We start from the raw sequence: 23,709 nt of genomic DNA on the forward strand, positions 1-23,709 counted from the left end.
TGTTTGCCACTCACCCTGTGTGCTTTGGAGAAGTTTCTCTCTAAATATAATGCCCTTTTCACCTCATGCCCTTAGGGCCTGTCCTTTTGACTGGGAGGAAGAGCTTTGGAGTAACTAGTTTCTAAACTTGGTTGGTTTTCCTCCAAGTTATTTTTTTCTCTGCTGCAGGGGCAGGGGAAAATGTCTCTCCCATCTTCATTGCGTTCTCTTTTATTCTCGAGATTATAATCTTGAGGGTAATGGGAACCCTCATTACCTTAAAAAATAATGACCTGTGTGCCTAAATAAGAAAAATCTTTCAGTCTCAAATAAGAAGGTGGTCCTGACAGAGTTTAGCAAACTTATTCATTGAGTCAAATTTGCCACAGTGAGAGGATGAGAGAATACAGGTGCTTTCCAGACCACGCTCAACAGGGAGGCAGCAGTTGGTTGGGGTTACTTTTTGCCTTTCCAGTCCAATGGCTCTCTCTATAGTGTGTGCTGTGCAAAGCATCTGGTTTGGGTACCAGAGATGACAAGGAAGGGATCTGCACGCTCAGTTCATTCTGGGTAAGGAAAGCCATGAATCCTTTTACCCCTGTTAGCCAGCGCTGGTTATCTCCATATATGCATGCTGCCCCAGCCTGGCTCCTACCGGGCAAAGCCCTGCGTAGCCAAGCTAAGCAAACCTCTCAGAGTTCGAGACGTGCTAAGAAAGCATCAGCTAGATTTAGTTGAATGGATGAATACTCTTCTCTTCCTGTGCAATAAAACATGCTGAGCAAACTCGCTTGGGCTCAGAAACCCCATCACATTTTTCGTTTTGAAAGGACTAGCATCAGCCTTGCTCTCCTCCACATGCTCTCTTTGGAAGCAAGGCAGCACATCAGGGAAGAGCCTGAAGGAAGAATTTATGGTGTCTCTAATTAAAGTTTGTTCCATCCTTGAAGAAGAGGATAACGAGCGACAGGGATGCATTGCCGGCCTCTGGAGGAAGAGCGCTGTGGCTAGGCTTATGTCCAACTGCTGATAGGGTAATTAGTGGTAACTGGGAGCTATCAATCATCTCGGGTGGAAAAATGTCTCGGTTAAAGGAAAGACCCTCCCAAACATTTTCATAACTCAAAAGGGTGTGAGACAGGGTCTGGGAGACAGTACTGGCAGTCCATGAGGTATTTGAGGAAGGAGTCTATTAAAAGATAAATTGAACACAATGGTCTTTTGTTCCTCCCTGGGTAGGTGACAGAATTTGCTGTTATAAAAGTTGCGAAGTATTTTGAAAGGAGGAAGGAAGAAGAAAAGAGTTAGCAGATGGAAAAGAGGGAAGAATAACAATAATTAGGAAAAAAAAAGTAACAGTGCACTAGATATTAAAATCAGCTGCTAACTGCAAAAACTATGTAGGAAGAAAATGAATCTATGCAATTTGACAAGTGAGTAAAGTGTATCATTTGCATTTTAAGTGCATAATCAGAGAACTTATTTAAATCATTATTAACTATAGTAAGTTCCAACTTTCTACTTTTCTCAGACAGCCATGTTATGAGAGAGTTTGTAATTTTCAGCAGGAAGTAAAAATGCCATGGATTTTGGGTTTTTTTGCTTTACCCAGCCATGATTTGTTTTGGTCAGTTTTTCCCTGTGGTTCCTTCCTAATTCTGCAGCTCTCTGAGGAACAGGACTTGTGCAGGGCATGACAAGTGCTGAAGAAGCGGTCAGCTCCTCAGAGGAGGAATATCAGACTTCTGAGTAACCAGCTGCAGTTTTCAAACCAATTTGGATCTCCAGAGCTTTTGGACACCACCTTCCGTATTGCTGGCATGGAATAGGATGTGTTAGAGGATGTAGGGTGAAAGCTGCAGAGGGACTAACAAATGTCTACTCTACCAAGAGTAGGGTTTTATTGGAGTGGTAGCTTTTTGCATTGGCATGTGTGTCTTCGGACTAAGAGTTGCAAGGTGCTTGTAGAAATGTCCAGGTGTGTGAGGTGGACTTCAAAATCACAGGAGCTGGAGAAGTAGTGGGGTAGTGCCCCTGCAGAGCAAGAGCTGGGGAAGAAGTTGAGGAGACTCGGCAGTCTGGCAGGAAAACTCTATTAAAGGCATGAGCTTAAACTGTCCTAGTACAAAGGAGTTATAGGATGGGATCAACTAATGAAAATTATAAACTCCTCAGTGAGCTGGAGACAGAAGAAAAGTAAATCTGGAAGGATTTAAAATGAATGGGTATGCAAGATGAAAATCTGAAAGCCTAGGATGAGGTGGCACTATGAAGGACACCAAGAAAATGCTGAAGAAGTTCATGGTGAATGAAAAGGAGACGTTCCTCTTCAGTGTAGCGTGAGAGCAGGTCACACCAGACAGTGAGCACACCAGCTTCTTAGAGAAATGCTGCAAGAAATCTCTGAGCCTTTGAGGGCTCATGGAGGACAAGTGACATTTCAGAAGATAAGGGCAAGGCAGAGGTGGTGACAGGGAGGAACTCAGTTTCTCTCTGTGATTAAGACCCTGTGGATAAGGTAAATAGACACTATGTCTTCTGCCTTCACCAAGTTGTCTGCCGTTGACTCATGCAGTGAGCCAGAGAGCAGGTTGCTATTTGAGAACTACACTTCCAGAGGCAAACGGGCTGCTGAGGGGGAGCAACAAGCACGGTCAGAGGTCTAGAAAACACAGCCTCTGTGGAGACACTGGAAGAATTAGGTTTTGTTTAGTCTAAAGACAAGAGAAGACTGTGGGGAACAGGACAGCAGACTTCAAACATATAAAAGGTGACCGCAAAAAGGAAAGAAATAAAAAAGCTGTTTGAGTCTGCTGCGCATCAGAGAGGTTAGCCTTAAACAACAACACTAGAAATTTTGGGTAGTATCTAAGAAAGATAATAAATATGGCCTTGTGAGTCATGGCATGGGTGTCGCCTGGCCCAGATCGCTAGGGAAGAGCGTGGTGTCTCCATCCCCAGAGGACAGCAACAGGTTAGAGAAATATTTGCCCAAATGGGCTAGGTAGAGACTTTTTTCCCTTTGGTTGCTTTGAAGATGTTCCCTCCTCGATCTCGTGTTCCTCTCATTCCCCAGGAATCCTTTAATCTCTATTTGGTTTGCTCAGGGGAGGCAGAAGGGGAAGAGAAAGGGGATAGTCAAGAGCAGCGGTTTTCGGCTGGCGGTTTGCACGAGCCTGGGGGCACGCTGGCTCTTTGGCAGAAGGTGGGGGAGCAGAGTGAGCCTGCCACCATCCGGTTTCAATTTACCATCCAGGGGTCCACACCGCTACTGGAAAACCCTGAGGGGGCCTCCAGATCCGAAGCATGAAAACCCACTGGGCGAGCGGACCCCGGGGGCCCTTCCCAGCCCTATTTTCTCTGCTTTCTGTGGTGCTAAGTGCTTCAGCATGGCAGGGATAAATGCGATTGTTTGCTTTTTGGAAAGAGCTTGCTGACCCATGGATGCCTGCCCAAAATGAGCATTGTTCTGTCCTGTGTCAGCCATCCCACCGTCTCTCCCCTGGCAATGCCAGAGGTGCTGTGTTTGTCCCAGGTGCAGCCAGCACCAAGTGGGTCATCTGCTCTTGGCCCTTTCCTGCCCTTTGTTTTCACAAGGGGCTCTCCCAAATGTTTGTCAGAATATTTCTGTTTGTCTGTTGTTGGACCCTTGTCTTTGAGCACTTTAATCTAACGGGCTTGCTGCAGTTATGCCAACGGCCCAGATTTTCCTCGTCAGATTCTTCTGGCTCGGGAGGCTGAGTGGCTCCTGTCATCCTTATAGACGTTTCTTGAAACAAGCGGGTGCTTGGAGATGCAGTTAGAGTCTGTGGCTTAACTCTGCTACCAGACCCTCTCTGTTGTTTTTGAGACTGCTGCTTAATTATGTTAATTTTACTGTGAGGCTCCACCTCGTTGTTTGCTTCAGGCATGGCTTCCCATGGACTTCTCCTCTCGGTGCTGTACTTGAGTCCTTCTCTTTGGCAGGGGGTGGTGGTGGTGTGCCGGGATGCTCAGAGTGCCTGAGCAGTGACTTTTATCCTCAACAGCTGCTGATATTAACTGCCGAGCCTCAGTGATGTCATGGGTTTGATTTCAGAGGCGAGCTTGAGTGACTCGCATAACCTGGTGCCTCAGCTTAGCGTTGGTCACATTTTTTGGCAGTGAAATCCTGATAGCCTCTTCGCTGTCCAACATTTCTGCGATCCTTTGAAGAACCTCTTGCTGCTCTGCAATGGTGTAGCCAAGAGAGAGATGTTTTGGGGATGGAGGGGCATGGTCTTTCCATGGGGTTCATGCTCTCTGGAGGGAGTTACACACCCGGATTGTCTGCTATTGCTGACAACACCTGAAGCAAAATTTCTGGAGGGTGTGCTTTGTGTAATCGCTGTTGTTTAGAATTTTTCTTATTATTTTGAAGACTTCTGTTGTCTTTAATTTCCCCTACAACTAATAATATAGAATTATGGCAAGGCACATGGCATATTTTTGCCTTTTTTGTTCTTTGAATTAATGCTCCCTCCACCTTCCCATGTATCGTTTGTCCCCTGATGGAGGTAGGGAAGATGTCTCTAAAAGATTGAGTACCCTGGATCTGTTGTGTGAAAACTGCAGCACGACCAGTCTTTAAAAAAGGCCAAACCCACCATCTGGGCTCCATGCACCCAACTGGGGTCTGCCCGCTCTGAAGCGGGGTCATGCTGCGCTGAACACCCGCAAGGCCGTGAACAGGGGGCTCCCTGCCACCCCGGGTAAGGTCGTGTTGCTGACATTTTAATTAGCATTTCATAACTAATTGCCTGGCCACAGCTATTTTGTTATCAATTAACATAGTCCTGAATGTCAGGAAGTAACTGTATCTCTCTAACTCGCTAAGGCTGCCTTCTGGGTCTGTGAAATGGCTGGATTTCCTCACAGGGATGGATTACATGTTTACATCTCCCCTTCTGCTGGAGTGTCTAGTGAGGATGACCCAAGGAAGCAACAATAATGTCTTTATGTTCCCTCTCTTTCCTGTGTCTCGTGTATGCTATAGAGCAGAAAAAAAATCCCTCATATGTGAACTTTTGGAGCAGGCTGGAAGACACCCACATTGTGGCCACTGGACTGTCTGAATCCAAAAAGTTAGAGGGAAAAAAAAAGTTAAGCAACAACATTTGAGAGCCTTTTAAGAACGGATACTTTTCCAGACATCAGGAAATGCCCTTAAATGGATGGGATAGTCTCAATGATCCTATCAGTCCAGAGAGCATTGCTGTCTATTGCAGGATATCTCTACCATCAGCAGAAGGTCTCACACCATGCTGACTTGCTCTAATACTGTCCAGCTTTTAAGGTCTCATATTCTGGGACATGGGACTTTCCAGATTAAGATAAATATGACCCACTTACAAAACTAAGCATCCCCTCTTCTGAGCCTGAAGAGCCTACAGCGTGGATGGTGGCTTTTTATCTCTTTGTGTGGGTGAGGGAAAAGGAGTCATTGCAGTTCTGTTTTAGATAGTTACTGACTGAACGGGCCATGGGGAAGGACGAGTGAACAGAGGGCTCTGTGGCATGACCCTGCTGTTCATCACAGGCGTGCCTATTCTATATGTGCAATAAGGTGAACTCATCCTGTCTGCAGACCGTGGCTGCTCATTTGCTCACTTGGGCTATACGAAAGGCAGAGATTCTTTAAGGAAGGTTTCTATCTGCATAAAAGCCAGAGCAGCTGAGAAGGGACAGTGCAGATGGTGCTAATTTCCAGAGGCCATATGTTTGGAGGGACCCTGGGTACCCCCACAAGAATTCTTTGTTTTCTCAATGTTCATTTTCAAAGGTGCTCTGGAGGTCTCCTCTTTGCAGGAGGCCGCTGCTTCCTCCCACTCGTCCACTCCTGACACGTTTGCTCCATCCCCTCCTTCATCCCCCTGCTGCTTGACAAGCCCCGCAGCTGGATAAACAGCGATCGCAGTCGCTTACAGCCCTCCAGTGCCTTTCAGTGAGACGCCAGCATGGAGAGATGCTTCCTGAGCTGCCCGTCGTGGGCGGACAGTTGTGCTGCAGCCTGCACACCAGCACCAGCTTCACTCTGGTCCTGGCAAGATCAGGTTCAAAACACACGGGATCTGGAGGTGCTAATTACAAATGAGGGATCTCTTTTATGTGCAACGCTGAGGGATTTGGTGATCTAGGAGCTCTTGGTCTGTCTGTCTGCCTGGGCTTAGCTATGAAACGGGCTTAGAAATGTTCACAGTAGCTTTGATCCCTGCTCATTTGACTCATTGTCCCTTCTCTGCTGGCTGTTTATGGAAAGGGGATCTAGCTCATCTCCTAAGCAGCACCGCCTCCGTCTCACCCCAAAAAAGCCTGCTGAAAACATGGGAGAGGAGGAACCTCCATGGGTGTGATCTGCACTTGTGGCTGTTGAGGTGGTTGGCTCTTGGTTGTTTGTGGAGATTTTTGGAGTTCACCTGGACCACCAGTGGCATCACAATGACTCAGTTGCAGTTCATGTTGCTTCCATGAAGGGTCCCATGCAGCCTGGTTGACTTGTAGGTTTGCTCCCTTGGCTTACATGATTGCCAGCATCTCTGGCCGGGCTGGGGCAGCTCTGCCGGACCCCTGGCCAGGGGCAAGCCCGATGCACTGCACACAGCATGGCTGGTGTTGCCCGGGAGAGGCTGGCTCAGCCTGGCCAATGGTGGTTAGAGTGATTGAGAGCGGAGGCGCGAGGATCCCCTCCCTCCTTTGCCCGCTCTTTCCTCTAATGTGCGTTAAATTACTTCTTGTTATATTAAAGACTGAGCCTCTTTAGAAGCTCTGCTCGGCCTTCTCATTAATCACCGTGACAGAACATGACAAATCCACTTTGCTGAAGCATTATTTCACTTTGTAAAATCCCCGGTGCTCTGCAACAGCTTATCCAGCAGCACCTCCTCCCTCCCCACTGTCCTGGGGACATCTTCCCTCCTCCTCCTCCAGACCATGCAAGATGATGTTGCTTTTAGAAGTGACTATTTCAGAGGGCTTTGCTTTCTCCTGGGTCACAGGGATGGTCCTGGCATTTGAAGCCCAGTCCCTGGATGGTCTCTACCGATTGACTTATTGCAGCCAACACTGTGTCCCTGCAGCTCACTGATGTGTGTTTACACAAGACTGTGCAGCCCGCTCTTCACATAACCATTAATTTTATAGAGGGCATATAACAAAAGATGGGCCTCCAATATGCCTCCTGCCTTTGATCTGTGTGGGGTGTGTGGCCTGATGGGCTCAGAGCTGCCAGCATCGCTGATTTACTCTGCTCTGTGGATGTAGCTTCTGGAGCAAACAAAAGCTTATGTTTTCTCTCAGTGGTATTGCAATACCATTGCAAGCTGTGCTGCTGTCTGGAAGGGCAGGGATAGCTCTGGGTTTGCTTGCCTTCAAATTTTTCTTTCAACGTTAGCTAAATGGTTTGGTTGATGCAATCCATGAGTGCCCCAAACCTGTGCAGAGGGGTAGGCGGGTTGTTAAGTGTCTATAGTGTTGCTAATGGAAATAAAGTCCGTGTATTGGCAAGCTATAAGCATTGACCTTGTGACAGGGTGCTCCCTCTGAAACAAAATCTCTCCAAAACAGTTCTCTCACAGAACTTTATTGTCATCCAAGCCAGATTCAGAAAACTTTTTTCTTCCCTTTTTTTTTTTCCTCTCCTTCCAGTCTAGCGTAAATTAGGATTCCTGGATCTGAGTCTGACCTTGCCCTTCAAAATGAACTCTCTGATCAGAAACCCTTTTGTTGTTTAGACTTGACATACCAAGTAGGATAGCGACCTCAGCACCAACACTGGTGATGGGTGATTGCCAGACCAACCAAATCCAGGTCCCCACTGAGCTCCTGTCCTAAATTTGGGTGGAGTTGTTTTGAGTTGTTGAGCCTTCTGGCTGTGAATGTTGACCTTAGCTCTGTTTGTTGGTCACCACGAAGGTGCTAAACTTTATTATTTTTATTTTAACCAAAAGGTACCCTGTAGAAGTAACATCTTTTGATCAACCATGATGAAAGCTGAGCAAAAGTCTAAGAATGGCATTTGACAGTGCAATTTTAGGTCACCAAAGCTTGATAGCCAAACCATTTGCCATAGTCCCTGGTATGAAGGAGTCATGCTAAGTGAAAGATTTCCAGTGCGGAAAATGTTTGTTAATCCAAAGTCTCCAATTTCTTTACGGACTTTCAGCCAGGGGCATTTTCAGGATGACGACGTATTCTGCAGGTGCTCACTGTAACATCTGCCTCCCGTGCAAAGAAGAGGTTGCTGCCTGTTATCTGTCAGCTCTCCTGTTATACTGCTTAGTCTTCTTGGCACTTTACGTAAAGAAAAAAAAAAAAGAAAACAAAGTGTCTATAAAGTATGGAAAATGTAGAAACCCCTGACAGTTGTATGGTGTGTCTTGCTTCTCCCACAGAGAGGAAACCACAAAATAGTGAGTCCAGGGGTTTATTTCCACACACACAATATCTGTCAGGATTTTGAGGAATTTTCTGTGAACTGATGAAAGAAACGTGCTGTTTAAGCCCTGATATAGACTGTACAATGGTACTGTACAATGATTCTGTACAAGGAAGATGCAGTGCTGCACACCAGCAGCTTCCAAAAGGCTTTCCAAAATAAAAGAAACCCGAAGGGTTTGAGGGAATTTCTTCCAAGAGGGCAGATTGGCTTCTAAGGGAACAGAGGCAGAAACGAAGGGGAGAATTAGCTTGTACTAAAGAGAAAAGGTACCTCATGTGTTTAATAGCTGTAGTTTTCTCATTAACCTTTCCACACTTTTGCAAGATTGTCGATGCTGTAGGCATTTTAGCAGCAAAGGGGCTCTTGCTTCCCCGGTTGCAAATTTCTCAACCCCAAGGGACTGGCAGGATGCGAGGGGGAGTTGCAGAAGTAATGACTCCCCCATGGTCAGTGGTGTCACACTCAGAGAAGGGTCCCCTGTGTGCCAAAGGACCAAAAATGAGTGTAATGGTGTTGAGAGCCTGACTTACATGGCCTTCCCAACACAGGGAAGCCTTTCAGAAGCTGCCTTGCACTCATGGTCACTGTAAGCAGTGCTGCTAATTTTGAGGATACCTTAATTAATGAGCAGGGAGTTGGTGAAAGTGCATCAGCAAATGGGATCAGGATCAGCCCCAAAAGATGGTACAATGTGTTTATCTAGCTCTTCTTGTTAGAATTTATTGCATTAAAGAAATTAATTATTGTTTATTTTTCTTTTCTCTTTCAGGTCCACCTGTAAGTACCAAACCTCTGTGGTTTTAGAAGCTGTTGACGCAGAGTTTGTGGGGCATGAACTAGCAAAGTCTCCTGTCTGTGGTGTCTGGTGCGGTAGCCGCCTTTGCACTCCCGGCACCCTGGGATCTCCCAAACAGCAAGTACTGCGGGTGTTTAGGACACGTATTGGGGTGGGATTGCCCTTGGCTGCATCATAGCTTCTGAGGGTGAGACGGAGGGAACACAGGGATGGGGACATGGCAGACGCAAGGGGCACAGATATCTGTGTGTTACCAGCTGGCCCCACGTACCCCAGGGGAATTGGCTATGTGTGCTTCATGTGCGTTGGATGCCACACGCTGAACAAGACATGTTCATGGGGAAAAAAAGGAAAGATAGATTGCAAACACGTGGCAGGAGCTGAGCTGTAGGGACTTGGTCCCTGCTACTCACTCGGGCTTCCAGAACTGTTGGGCCTTCAAGTATAGCTGCACAACTATCAATTTCAGAGTAAAAATTGTGTTGACAGCTTCCTTTTCAAATGTTAGCTAATGCAAAACCTCAGCGCAGACAATTTAGGCTTCAGGAAAAGAGCTAGGTTATTGCTGAAGTTTTCTTACAGCTATTAAGAGACCCATGCTGAACCAGAAGCAGCAATGCAAGGACTGAGGCCATGTATCGACATCTCTCAGGATTATAAAGAAACGCTATATTGTCTCTAGCACGGTCCTTCCAGAGGAAATGGTTTATATTCATGTACAATAGGGTAACTATACTGTGTTTCTGTGAGGGAACATGAGAAGTTAAACATACGGTAGTCATCTTTTGTCTGTTCATGCAAAAATGTCTTAAACAGTTTGCAGATGACGTTCTGAGGAGAAGTAGTTGCTGCACAACCTATTTTCCCCTTTCATCAAGTCGAAATGCTATAGACTGAACTCCCACAGATATATGAGCACAGCCTGATTTAATGACAACAGTCTTCCAAAAAGTTGCACCTTCCAGGCCAAAAGGTCTGAAAGCGTTTTACAGCTGGAAGCCCTGATCCACGCAAACCTTCGGTGATAGCTTATCCCAGGGGCTTTGAGGACTGGCCGCTGAAGTGGATGTATTTCAGGTTAGCTTTGGATTATTGGGAGGAAAGCACTGCTCTGGAGGGGGCTGCAAGTGGAATCTGTCCAGAGCTGTCCCTGCCACTCCACCCGGGCAGGCACATATCGGTGTTAAAGGGACGGGGCACAAAATCGGTAGTGGTGTTGGCACTTCTATTATCGCCGTGAGAAACTGGAGAGAAATCAGTAGATTAACACAGACATCTCCTAGAGAGCAGTCTGCGCCTTTGCAGAGTGAGGAAGACGCACACTCCAGGCTTTCGCTGCAGCAATAAAGGTTAGAAACTTAATATTGTAATGAAAGATTGAAGTCTGGCAGAAACACATGGGACCACCAGAGAAGTGCTGACAATATATGCTACTGTATCCCAGCTTATTGCGACCCCTGAACCTGTCTCCGCATGCAGACTTTCGGTACAGGCCACGAGGATTGCTACAGCCAATGGAAATAACAAGAGGAAGTCGGGCAGACCAAGCGTCGTTAGCCAAGGTGGAATTTATCTTGGGCTAACGGCACCCTTGTCTCATTCAGGACCTCTGAGGTTTCTGATCGGCTGGCGAGCAAGACTGGCTCAGTCACTGTGAGCAAAAGTTCACCGCTGCGGAGTCAAGCAGAGTCTTCCATGTCACCATAGGAAATATTAAACCCCCCCCCCCCCCATATTTCTCGTGATTAAAACCGGATGGAAACTCAAGTTTATGAGCAACAGACCTGAGTTCCTGCCTGGCTATCCATACGCATCGTTCTGGATAGCAACCCCAAAGCACTGATGACCCCACATCTCTCTCCTGGGTTTCTTTCCCAGCTTGCAAAACACAATGTGCCGGGCACCAGGGATTAGCCCCTGGTGCTGGTGTCAGCTTGAGTGTGGGGATGGGCAGAAATACTCATTAGAAACGCGCTGAGTCCTTTCTGCTTGTAGTCTAGGACGACCAGGAGAAAAGCCAGGGAAGTGGATGAGCAACACCCCAGCAGCAAAAGGGGGCCTTCATGCTCTCCTCTTGCCCAACAGATGCTCCCACTGTTATTCTTGAACAATCAAGGCTTTGGTGAAGACAAGGCCACTCCGCAGTCCTGTAAGAAGTTTGGTGAGATTGGGACTAAAAGGGGCAAAGGAAGGAAGGAAATGATGAAATCGTGCAATAGTCCTGAGGTTCCCGGACTCTTTCACCGTCTGGACCACATCCGAAGGAAAAGATCCTCTCACGGACTTTTCTCTCCTATTTCTGAACATGCAACATTTCTGTGGCATCTGCAGCAATTCCATACATGAAAAAAATAATATTTAGCAGATGGAAGCTAAGGAAGAAAGTCAGAGCCTTGTAATTAGCTTGTTCTCCGTGGACTTGCAGATACCTTTGGAGCCTGTGTGGAGAGCTGTGGGTACAGCTGTACCGAAAGGAGCAAAAACTTCACAAACAGGAGATTAGGAAACCGAAGCAATCAGAGCTGATAGTCAAGGAGCTGTGGAGAGTTTTTTAACCATTCTGTTTCCTAAACTCTTACATGTGATTTCATCTCTTTATCAAGCCCTCCCTTCAGAGTTTGAAGCTAACTTTTGCCATTTCTGTGTATTTTGTTTCAGGGCCTTACAGGAAGACCAGGGCTCCCGGTAAATACTTCATTCTTTTGCTTTTATTCCCTCGTGCTCTCTGTCTGGCAGTACTTTCATCAGTAAGCTTCCGGGGTTTGTAAGCCAGGAGAAGGTAGCGATCTTGCATAGCAGACCTGACGTGGAATAGCATATTGCAAACAGGACATGGCTCGTAACAGAGTAGGGACCGCAGGAGCTTTGTAGGACCAAACTTAAGGGTAATGTAATCCCTATGAACCCTCTTGCATGTGGGAAATACACTACTTTTGAAGATGCCTTTGTCAGCTTGAGGTGCAGTGTGCAGTATTCTTGCCAATGGGGCTTGCTAATTGCAGCAGGATTTAAAAGGCCTAAGTCACTCTGGGACAAATGCAAAAGTCCGTAATAACAGTATCTGCATCTGAGATAAATAGTCATGAGTTTCGAGGTGACAGCTGCATGCTTTCCTGGCGATGGCTCCCTGCTCCCCAGGCTGCCGCTCACCTGGAGACTGCAACAGCCATATCAGGCAGTTTCCTAACGAACGGAATGCAAACTGTGCTGCTGGCTCTCCCCCCAACTCAGAACAGAGGCTGCTTGTTGCTTTCATGCTCCTCCAGCTCTGATGTGGGAGCTGCAGGCAGCTTTGCATGACTTCGTAACCAACATACATGGTATCATCCACCCGTGAGTGCTCTTTCCTGGCTCTCTGTCACAGACAACCTTTCCTTATAAACATCTGGCATTTATTTGCTGTCCTACCGGGAGCTCCTCCTTCGCTATTATTGCTTGGAGGGCTGTAATGCTGCGCAGTCGCATACCAGACACGGTGCCGTCATGTACCACTCCAACACCAGGTACTCGCTGGAGACCTGACACAGCTCAGCCCCGACCTCAGGCTCTTCCTGCTCGGGCACCAGCCACAGCAGAGCCAGGCGAAACAAAATCAGCTTTTACCTCAAACCATGAGGGAGATCAGCCTGAGCTCAGCTCTGGAGGAAAGCAGCATTTAAGGGACTAAAAGCACAGGGAAACTCAGCGTTATGTTCTCCAGCAGCCACAAAGTAATCCCAGGGCAAGATGCTGACACTGGGAGTTTTGCTCACTGCCGGCACACAGAGATAGGCAAATATTAGCGGGACTGAGAGCCTGCCTAAAACCCTAGAAGAAAGCAGTTTCCCATAATAGATCATCTACAAAATTTAAAATCAAGCAGCTGTTTAGCATTTCATCCATCTGCAAGGGATGCTTTTGCAAAGCATATATTGCTTTTCAATTTGTCAAAACATGTGCTGCATGGAAAGGAATGCCCCCATACCTCTGCAGAGGGAAGCGTAGCGGTTTGATGCTAGGCAATAATGCCCGAGTTTGGGATGCACAGCCAAAGCAGCCTCTGCGTACACCTGAGAGTTAGGTGCATTCCCCTTCCAGAGATTTCTGACTACATTCACACATGTTGGGACTGAACATGGAGGAAGGCACAAAGAGGTGGCACTGATGGGGCTGGTGTCTCCAGCTGCAGAAACCAGAAAACCAGGTTTGTGTCTACAGATGCAGGCAGCCACGGGCAGGGACATTCTGGTTTACATATGGAAACCCCAAACATTGCTGGAAACAGAACAGAGAGATTATTATCATGTCATTTTTGCAAAACAGAGAGTAAAAGTTACATGACCACTGAAGCCATAATCATCAAGAATCTTTCAGCAATTAGCCACTATCTTCCAAATCTGCACAGCCTTCAGTTTTGGTGACCAGAAATGCAGAGGGGTATTTTTTTGGGGTTTTTTTTGGTTGTTTTTTTTTTAAATTGCATAGTTAATTTTAACTGTAAGACACAGAAAACTGCATTGTAAGTGAGTGGCTGTAGAAAATCGCCACTGGTCTTATGTTCATGTGTTTACAAGGCTCTGTTCAGCTTCGCCTGACCCAAAGTCATTCCCCAAACTGCTGTTAGGATCGTTCACACCCTGACAATGCACTGGGAAGTATCTCAAAGGGGTAGAGGACACTGAACACAGCTGCTCATATGTCTTCTTCCAGACGTGCTTTTTCCTGTGTCAGCTTGTTTTCCCACATTTTTCTCTTGCTTCTGGACAGGACCGTATTTTCAAGTCTAAGAGAATCCTGTTTTAAAGTGATAACTCTATAAATAAATAGCTAACACCCAGATGACTTCGGTAAAGAAAGAGAAAAATGTGACAGTTGGCTACTGCAGTAAGCCAGTTCCCAGGACCTGGATTTTATGAAGTGTTGGAATTGGGATTACACTTTATTAGGCTGAAAACTCTTGCCCTTCTTTTGCTGCCTTAAATTGCCATATGTCATTTCTGTTGTGAGGTGTGCTGGTTTGTCATATGCATAAGTGAACTTGGTGGTTTACGTGTGTTCTTAAAGACAGGTTTGGGCACATGCAAACACACTTTCCTCTCTCTCTGCAACTTGTTGTCTCTCTCTCTCAAAATCCCTGAACACTTGCACTGCAGCACGAAGCTGCATCTGTGGCATAGCTCATTTGTGCTGTTTTATAACCTTGCTTTTGGCCAGTTTCCAACTGCCTCTGATTTTGCCTTAATTGCCAGGGAGACAAAGGTGCGATGGGGATCCCTGGGAGGCCGGTAAGTCGAAACCTCTTGCATGTGCCTTGTCCTCCCCATCCTCTTTCAACCCTCAAGATTTTGGGGGGGCTTTCAGGATGACCCTTGGTGGGTGTCAGCCTGAGAAAAGCCATTCTCCCTGAGCCCCACACCTGAGACTATCTCCTGGATGCAGCAGGGTGGCCAGGTCTACAAACTGCATATGTGCCAGGGTGTGTGTGTGGGGATGTTTCCATCCCCTCTGCTGCATTGCTCAGACCCTCATCTGGTTCAGCGTCCCCTCCCCCCCGGCTGGGTGCCTCCTGCTGCCACCTTGTGCACCGGCTGGGCTTGCTAACCGTGGGCTTGCTAACATGCACCCCCGCCTGCCACCGGCAGCTGCCCTTTCCAAATAACCCTGCCCTGAACGAGGGGCCACATCCCCTGCCTGAGCACTGTATTTTGGAGCTGCTCTTTGCTCGGGCATCCCAGGGTGAGGATGGGGAAGAGGGCTGGGGCAGGAGCTGAGACCACCCTACTCATCCCAGCCCAGTAGCCAGGGTTTTGGAGTGGGAGCGTGTGCCCTTGCCACTGATGCCTGTGTTTATCTCTCTCTCTCTCTCCTCTCTCTCTTCCTCCCACCCCCCTCCCCGCCCCTTGCACCCTCTTGCATGTGGCTGCGACGGGTGCCACTGACCCAGGGACTAAAAGGGCAACCTGGAGAGAAGGTGAGTTGGCTCCTCACAGCCCATAACGTCCCCGGCTGTCCTCTAGGGCCAGCCCAAACCCTTCAGTCATAATCAGGCTGCTGCAGCCAGCTTTGGGCTTTCACCCCCCTGGGCTGCCCCCTCTTCCCCAGCAGTGCGAGTTTATCTCCCAAATTCCTTCCAGGCCACTCAGCCTCCAAAGATGCTGTGTTTCTTGTTTATGACAATTTACTAACAGCATAAGAGCCAGTGGGCACATGCAGGGCTCCCCTTGAGGCTTCCTGGGTTTTAACTGTTGAGTTTCTTCCCTGCTGGCAGCCTCGCTTGCCCTAATCCCCCTGCACCTCCCCTCCACCTCCCAGGTTAGCCTGATCCCTGGTGCAAGCCGTAGCAAGTAGGAAAATGGCACGGCACGCTCCTATTTCTGACACAGTGGAACCTCTTTCTCCTAAGGAAAACTGATGGTATGGTTTAAGTCTGTGGGATACCATCTCGCAAACTGTTTGCGAATTGGTATTTTGTACCTCCAAAGAAGCGGTAGTTTGCAAAGCATCCTACTGCTGGCTCCCGTGTCTTGAAGTGTTTGACATTTCAGCGTTAGCGTATTTTCCCCAGAGCTGTGAGTACCTCCCACCCGTGAGAACAGCGGAATGGAGGTGTTTGGGGGGTGCGAGTAACTGAATAACAACATGTAGAAACTAGGAGTGATGAATATTCACCTGATAGGGGGATCATCCATGCAGGGTACTGCCATACCAGGCCCATTTGCTCCTATTCATAGGAGACAGAGATTAAAACACAGCAAGGGAAGGCAAGGTAGGACAAGAGATTCTCCTTCCTTGCTTTCAAGCTACTGCTTGCTCATTGGAGCCAACCAACATTATCTAACAGACCAAGATTTCACCGCCTGAAGCCACCCTGCTTTTTCTCTGTGTGTCCTTGCATTTCTCTCTGGCCAAAGCTTTCAACATGAAGGGACAGCAGATAGATAGAAACAAACAAGGGAAAAATCACTCTTAATTGCCCATGCTTCCCCAAAGCCCTCCGTGAGAGTCCTAGGTCCTTGGCAGGCCCCAGCTTTGTTTTGCAGAGTGCTCTGCTCACTTGCAGGCTGTTTGGTTTATGGGATGCTCCATCCCAAGGCTGCCCAGCCCTGGGCACTTCTGGAGCTGCCTCTCAGGAATATACTGTGTTTTCCAAAGACAGGGACATGTCCTGCCCATCGCACGTCGTGGGTGGCTGGGAGCTGGAGAGGCAGCTGTTTTCTTTTCCAGCAAGGACTTTGCTGTTTTCATGCACATCCCAACAGAGTTTGAGAAGCACATAAGCATGGCATTTCTGGAGGCAGCCAGTGAGCTGCCCGCAGCTCCCATTTCCCTGGAGCCCAGTACATCCCTTCTTTTCTTTCTTCTGCAGGACACAGTCCTCCTGGACTCACAGGAAGGAAACAGTGAGGGTTTTCTTTTGCATTTGTAATGGGACAGAACCTCTGTTTTGCCAGAAAGTATTTTATGTGTTTATAGTTTTCCTTGCTGTGCAGTTTCCATTTTCTGGCACATCCAAGTAACTCCAGATGACATCTTTTCTCCCAAAGTGCAGGGCAAGAGCTGGGGGATGCCAGAATGGCAGCTGCCCCATAAGCCCTGAAAGTCTCACACCTTGAGCACCTTCATTTAACACTGGTCTTGATGGCAATATAATTGTCTTTGTATTTTCCTCTCCTCCCTTTCTCACCCTGTTTCCTCTCCCTTGTCTCCTGCAGGGCGCTCCGGGAGAAGCGGGCATGTCTATCATCGGACCCCGTGGTCCACCCGTAAGTGGCTTTTCTCTCTATTTTTGACTGATGCAGGATGTGGCCAAGTTACAGGAAAGACTTAGGAGGGGCAGCAAGATACAGCATCAGCTGGAGAGAGCAAAAACCCTGTATAATGTGGTTCCCATGCTGAGCCAGGCTTGGTTTTATACCACTATTATATACTATATATAATGAAATTACAGCTCATACCCCAGAACAAATGAGGAAGCCTTCCCTTGCAAGGAAACCATATTCCTGTATTTGAAAGGAAGAAGCATATTTCTTTCTTGCAACAGGGCTGCTACTACTTTTGCAGAAAATAAGCCCTTTGCCTGGCTGATCTCAGCCTTTGGTTCCATTAGCAGAGGATAAACCTCCTGATTTTGTAGGAGGATCAGAGCTAAGCTGGTGACTGGGGAACTTGCAAAGATGGGCAGTTCAGAGTTGTTCAGATGGCCTTGTCAAGTACCCAAAATCTTGGAAAATCTTTGACAGCACAGTTACCACTATCTGGAAAGTCCCTTAGCGGACTGGGGAGCCAAGGAAAGTCCAGCAAAAGTGTCCCTGCAAGGTGCAAAGAGTCAGCCAGACAAAACTTTCTGCAAGGATAGTTAAGGGTTAGAGCACTTACGTGCCCTAAATGCTGGATATTTCTTGCACTGCGGTTCAGCCATCAAGCCTCTGCTTTTGTGTGGATGTAGCCAGTCCTCCTCACTCCACCCCTGCACAATCTCCACCAGAGATTTCCATGAAAAAAGACCCAGAGACTCAATTCTATCCCTCCCAGGGGGTACTTCCGATTTTGATTAACCTGTGAAGAGCACCGTCCTTGACCTGCAGAGAGGATGGGCCGCTGGCAACTTTTGTTTCACAGCAGAGGTCAAGTGAGAGAGACCTGGGCAGTGCGAACACTTGGCTACATCTGGCTTTCCAATTAACTTTCCAAAAGCCCCATGATAAGTGTTTCTAATAAGAAACAGCTTTGCTGGTTCCCAGGCCCACCTGCCCAGCACGCTGGAGTTTGAGAAGTGGCAGGACCGAAGTTCAGGATACAAACAGGTCTCCTCAAGTGTTTTACACCCAGCAGATGGTCCCTGGCCACATGGCTGGGTGAGGAGGAAGGGCTGGCAGGTCTCTCCATGCCAAACTCTGAGTGAGACCACCCTGCTCCACAAGGAGCAGACTTTGGAGGGTAAATTTTTTGTTGTTTCTCACAAGCTGAAGCTCTTAGCCCCCTGGACAGTGTGGCTATAGTAACTGGAGAGAAAAGCCATCAGTCTCTGTCACTGTAGGTCTTGCAAACAGAAACAGGCACCACTGTTTTCTTGAAGGACACATGCCTGGTCTGTAGGACAATTTTTAATGTCTGCTTTGGTGCCGCTGCTCTGCCTCATTGCATTTGCTGCTGTTTGGGAAAGTGCAGAACGTGTTGCATCTCCAAAGCAGCAGAAAACTTAGATGGCAAATGATATTTAAAATGGGCTTTTGCCTACCCCTGTCAAAGCCCCGAGGTGCCAGGACTGGCACAACTCCGCACTTCCACCCCCAAAGTTTACTGTGAAGATGATCCAGTTTCCCGGGGAGCTGGTGATAGGTCAAAAGGATGGCTGAGCACTGAAGACAAACACGGAAACCCCGGCCAAGGGGCCACTCGGAAAGACGTGGGATGACAAATAGTTTCCAGATTTTTGTTTGGAGGTTAAAGTTTTCACTTAAGCTCAGAGCTGCTTAACTTCTGTCCAGAGAGGGACAGTGCACCGATAGTGGCAGAAACAGACGGTCTCCATGATTTGGCAGCTCCCAGGATTACATACTTCATATGATCAACATTTTAAAAAGAAGACAAGGAAAAACAGCCACCCAACAAAAACAGTCTCTTGGAATCGCTCGCTGTTGAACTGTTGTTTTGGCCTGATACCGTGCAAATCACTCTGCCGTACTCCAAGGAGAAAGAGGCCGCAGTTTGTAGTCTACAGAGGAAGCCAAATTGCACCATTTCCAGGTTTTCTCCCTAATTCTTTTTTTAGCACTTCTTGTCTGGGGAGGTGTCCAGCAGGGAACCAAAATTAATGAATTGTGGCTAGGCTCTTCTTGATTCTTGCCTTTTCAGAAACCAGCAGTGGACAGATCCTTTAATTTATAACCTATCTTCCCTCCTGGTCACTGGCCAACAGGACCAGGTGGTTTTCTATGTATCTTGCAAAGTAAAGCTGACCAAGTTCAACTTTGCAGAACTGAAAAAACAGTGCAAATGGGATTAGGTCCTGCTAGCATTGTGTATAAAAACACAAGTGTTCAGCGCAACACAAGGCATTTTGTGGTAGGGGTGTCCCTCAAACTCTGCAAAAAGGTTATTTGGCCCCATCCTCTGAAGGGGCAAACCTTCACTGAGTCTCTCTGCAGATAGAGCGAGGCTGGGGGAGACATAACCTGAAGGTGAAGGTTTTCCCTGCCAATGTGGCTCTGAGCTCTCTCCCCAGGGACTGTCATTACTTCACTGTGGAAAACCTCAGCCTTGCAGCCCAGCAGACCCGTCCCTTTCTTCCCTTTCCCTTTCCTCGGCGCCACGTGGGATCTCTCTGGTTAAGGCAGAGTTGCACCCATGTGCATTTCTTTTCAGAAGCGAACCCTTGTTTATACGCAGCTCTTTCCTAGGAAACCCTTGTGGGACTCAAACAGTCCAGTCATGTTATCTCAAATTGCCTAAGAAAGCATTTTCTTCCCCAAAACAAATCATGAAAACACATAGGAAACCTGGGCTTTTTGGCATTGTAGCACGGCTTTTAGGGAAGGCAAGATGCCACAGCGGTCACTTGATGAGCGTGGTACAGGATTTACCTCATCCTGCTGTTCCTGTCTACATGGGTGTGCTTCCAGATCTGCTGAAGCCTGGTCCATATTGCTTCCTGACTTTGCTCATACTTTTTTTGGGAAATTGAGATTAAAAAAATTCTTAAGTGGTGTCTTTACTGGATACCCACAAATCTAGGGTAACTGTGACCTCGGATGTCACAGGTCCCAGAAACTGAAGAACGATGAAAAATAAACAGCCAGAACATTTTCTTTTTTTCAGTGTTTTTAAGTGGGTGATGAAGAAGCTGCCAAACACATCCCAAGGCAGTGTTTGCTGTACCTGATCCCAAACTGGTAGCCAATGCTGGCTAGCCAGAAAGAGGCGGGGGAAAGGACTTGGTGCTCATGTTCCTCTCATCACACTACCTAACTCTCCTTTTTCTCTTAGCTCTCAGAGTAAAAATAAACAGAAAAGGAAAAAAAAAAATTCAAAATCATCTCTTCTCCAGAATTATTTGTGAGGAAAATAAATGCACTGGGACATGAGGTTGGGGGGGAGGAGGAAGAGAAGAGGGATGGCTGTATTTAGACACCAGTGACCTGTGAGGTTTGTCTTGCACAGAGCAGCACCCTGCTTTAAACGCCTCCGGTTTATGGCAGCAAGAATTGCCATAAAATGAGCTCAGCCTCTGGAATATATTCCAAAAGCCTAGCATATGGGCTAGGGACACCCATTTAATTAATGTAGAAACTTCAAGGAAACTGCTTGCAGTCCAAACTGGACCTGCTCCAGCATTTTCTTGGCCCTGTACAAATTGGAGCGGGGATGAGAGATTTCCCATCCTTCCCAAGACACTTTCCCGTTGGAGGGGAATTGGGTGTTGGGTAGCGCTTCAGAGAGTTGCAGGATAAATGGGCAGAGACTGGAGGAAAGGCTCTGTAGAAAAGACTTAGGGTCAGTTAAAATCCACTTCAGTTTCTCTAAACTGCTCTCTGTTTCATCCTTCCTAGGGACAGCCTGGAACAAGAGGTTTTCCTGGATTCCCGGTAAGTGTAACTGCTAGTTTATGAGGTACGGGTGTGCAATATTACTAGGAAGTGTCATTAGTGCTCGCTGTATCTCATCATTTCTGTCTGAAACCAAGGACCTGATCTGATATCACTGGAAAAAGTAATTTTTTATTCATTTATTTTTCTTTCTTTTTTTTTTCCTTTTAAATGATACTTAGGGAAAAAAACAAAACCAAACCACACAACTCCAAAAGGAAATTAATTTAGAAAAAACCCCCAAGTGTTAAAATAACATAGTTGAAGCCAGATCTGTCCAGTAAAAGAAAACTATCCTAAGAATACCCCCAAACAAAGAAAATAATGCCTAAGTAGGTGAAATTCCAACCTTAATTGAGTCTTCAGGTGATATTGCAATAGCTGTAAGTGCCTGTGATCCAAATGGGGCCCTGTGTGGTGCAGGTCAGCTGGGGACCGTGCTAGGCTGAACACCCTGGTCATGCCAAAGGGAAAGGACAAAAAAGCATTGCGGGGTGTGTGTGGGGGATTCTTCTCCAACACTGTTACAGATGGACAAGGGAACAGAAAACAAGTCCAGGAGAGGACAAAGCAAATTTCATTTCAGTCCTACAGTTGCTGGCAATGCTCTCTGAAGCATTGAGGCTGCTGGAGAACTCAAATGGTTGCTATTTATTCTTATGCATTTATCCTGGACAACTAGGAAGCCTAAGGCAAAAACAAACACCCCCTGCATCCCTGCTCCCGCCAGGCAGCTCAGCTGCTGCTCCAGGACACGCGATGTGCCAGAGCAGGTCTGCGGGGGAGACTCTCACGCCTGGAAAGCAGAAGGAATTGGCAGCCTCTGAGCCGTCTGACCGGGCTCTGTGGCTCTGCCCTTTGTGAAAAGGGGGGCTGTGAGCTGCCCCTGGGCTGAGGAGAAGCAGATCTCTCCAGGCCTTTGTGGTCTTTGGCTTTTGGAGGAGAAGAAAACAAATCAGCCCAGCTCATGAGAAAGTGCCGGGTGGGACAGTGCTCTGCGGAGCCTGTTTCTCATCAAATAGTACCTTCAAAATGCTGCCGAGATGTATGTCACCTCTTCCCTGGGACGCTTTTATTATTCTATCATTTGCAAAAATTCCTCTTCCCCCAAAGGTGGGTGCCTTTTTAAATCAAAGTCTTGAGAAAACTGCTGATTTTCCACTAGTTTTATAGGATGCTGCAAAATTTGAAATGCTGAGGGTTTTTTGCAAGTTGCCCGCGAATCCCTCCTCCCTTCCCTTCCCTTCTTGTGTCCAGCATTGCTGCTGAAATGGGCTGACAGTGAGCAGGTCTCTGCAGAAGCAATTGGGAAGCTGGACTGGTACCCAGTGAGCCAGGGACCTGCCAGATCTTGGCAGGAGGGCAGAGAAAGTCACCTCACCTCTGCGTCCTTTCCTCAGTCTGTGCAATTTTGTGACACATAGTGTTTGTTGGGGCAGGTGGACAGACACCCCAGTGAAAGCATTTCTCACCATTTCTCCCTTTTCTTTTTTTCTTTTTTTCCTTTTTTCTTTTTTTTCCTTTTTTCTTTTTTTTTTTTTTCTTTTTTAATTTCAGGGCCCTATTGGCTTGGACGGCAAACCGGTAAGCAAACAGCTTCTCTCAAGGCTTTCTGCCCTGCCTCCTGCTAGGTCCCACTGTCTTGCCAGCCTGTGTGTTATAGAGTAAGTTTTTAAAAGGATTATTTTGCAATGTCATGCACATGCATGGATTAAAAGAAAATTAGAAGGTTGGCAGGCAGAAGGATACCGCAGATGCCTTGGGGGAGATGCAGGAGTCAGGAGATTAGGGAAGGCAGAGTGTGGCTGCTTCCTTTCTAGGCAAATCTATAAAATAGCACTTCACAAGTGCAACAGCCTGGCTGCTGCACAGAAAGCCTCAGCAGGCACTCCCGCCCCGAATCAGACAGGCAGAGCAAGCCCCTAGGCACCAGCCCTCTGCCTTTGCCAACAACCGCATTTGAAGTCAACCCTATAGCTTCTTTCTCTTCGCTGCTATGCTGCAAAGAGTTGTAGCAGAAGAGGAAAGGACCCTAAAGACCTCCATGCTGTACTTAGAGCCTCCTTATAATCAGCTTTGTAGTAGAGAGAGATCTAAGTTCCTCCCATCCTTCAGAGACCTAGGCACAAATATAGCTATTTCCCTATGAACTCAACTAACACGAAACCCATAGCTCCAGGCAGTCCCTTAGCCAAGTTCTCCACCATGCTTCCTCTAGCCGTACTGTAATGGAGAAGGAGCTGGTAGCACATACCTCTGGCACCTAATTTCCTACAGCAGGACTCTGTTTTTGTCATGAGGAACATCACCCTCAAGAGAGACCCAGCAGTGTCTCTCTTGTACTGCTCTGGGGACGCACACATGAGCCCCAGCAAGGCACAACGCGCTGCACTCAGCTGAAGCTGCCCTGCCAGCCTGAGGGGGGATTAACCATGTCCCAGCCATGCCCTACAGAGTTCTTGTGCCCCGTATTCATCCTCCAGAGCTTTGTTCTCAGCGTTTTGGGTAGCAGGGAGCAGTGTCCTGTTAGGTGTGTGAGCAAAGCTCCACATGCATGGCATTGTACCTCCCTTGACCAAGGTATAGTAAGTGTGGGCACCTCCCAAGTCCAAGGGTAAGTTGGTTAAGCCAACATCTTCTAGGGACTGCAGTGACTGAAGCTGATGCATGTTTTCTTTCTTTTGCAGGGTCATCCTGGACAGAAGGGGGACATGGTAAAAAAATATATATGTTTATGGGTGACGGGTTGGTTTGAAATGACGTTGCCTCTCAGCTGGAAACGAGCTCATAGGCAGGGTAGCGACCTTAGTTCATCTAGCTGCGTCCCTAATTCTGTAACTTCATAATAGCAATGCTGGGATGTACATCTGTAATTTTTACATTATGGCTATCAGATTCATCGTGTCACAACAGCA

The 23,709-nt window shown here is 47.4% G+C and overlaps 1 protein-coding gene across 1 annotated transcript in view; it reads left to right on the top strand.

The window, feature by feature from the left end:
* The first annotated feature begins 11,883 nt into the window (after window positions 1-11,883).
* The window catches only part of COL13A1 (collagen type XIII alpha 1 chain), a 59,829-nt gene continuing 48,003 nt past the window's right edge, over window positions 11,884-23,709 (top strand). Inside the window, exons 1-7 of the mRNA XM_075758920.1 lie at window positions 11,884-11,915; window positions 14,459-14,494; window positions 15,154-15,180; window positions 16,922-16,972; window positions 20,759-20,794; window positions 22,352-22,378; window positions 23,482-23,508. Coding sequence (XP_075615035.1) covers window positions 14,474-14,494; window positions 15,154-15,180; window positions 16,922-16,972; window positions 20,759-20,794; window positions 22,352-22,378; window positions 23,482-23,508 — 189 coding nt within the window. The 5' untranslated portion in view covers window positions 11,884-11,915; window positions 14,459-14,473. The remainder of the gene's footprint in view (window positions 11,916-14,458; window positions 14,495-15,153; window positions 15,181-16,921; window positions 16,973-20,758; window positions 20,795-22,351; window positions 22,379-23,481; window positions 23,509-23,709) is intronic.

This window comes from Balearica regulorum, chromosome 7, assembly GCF_011004875.1.
Source record: "Balearica regulorum gibbericeps isolate bBalReg1 chromosome 7, bBalReg1.pri, whole genome shotgun sequence".
NCBI classification, from domain to species: Eukaryota; Metazoa; Chordata; class Aves; order Gruiformes; family Gruidae; genus Balearica; species Balearica regulorum.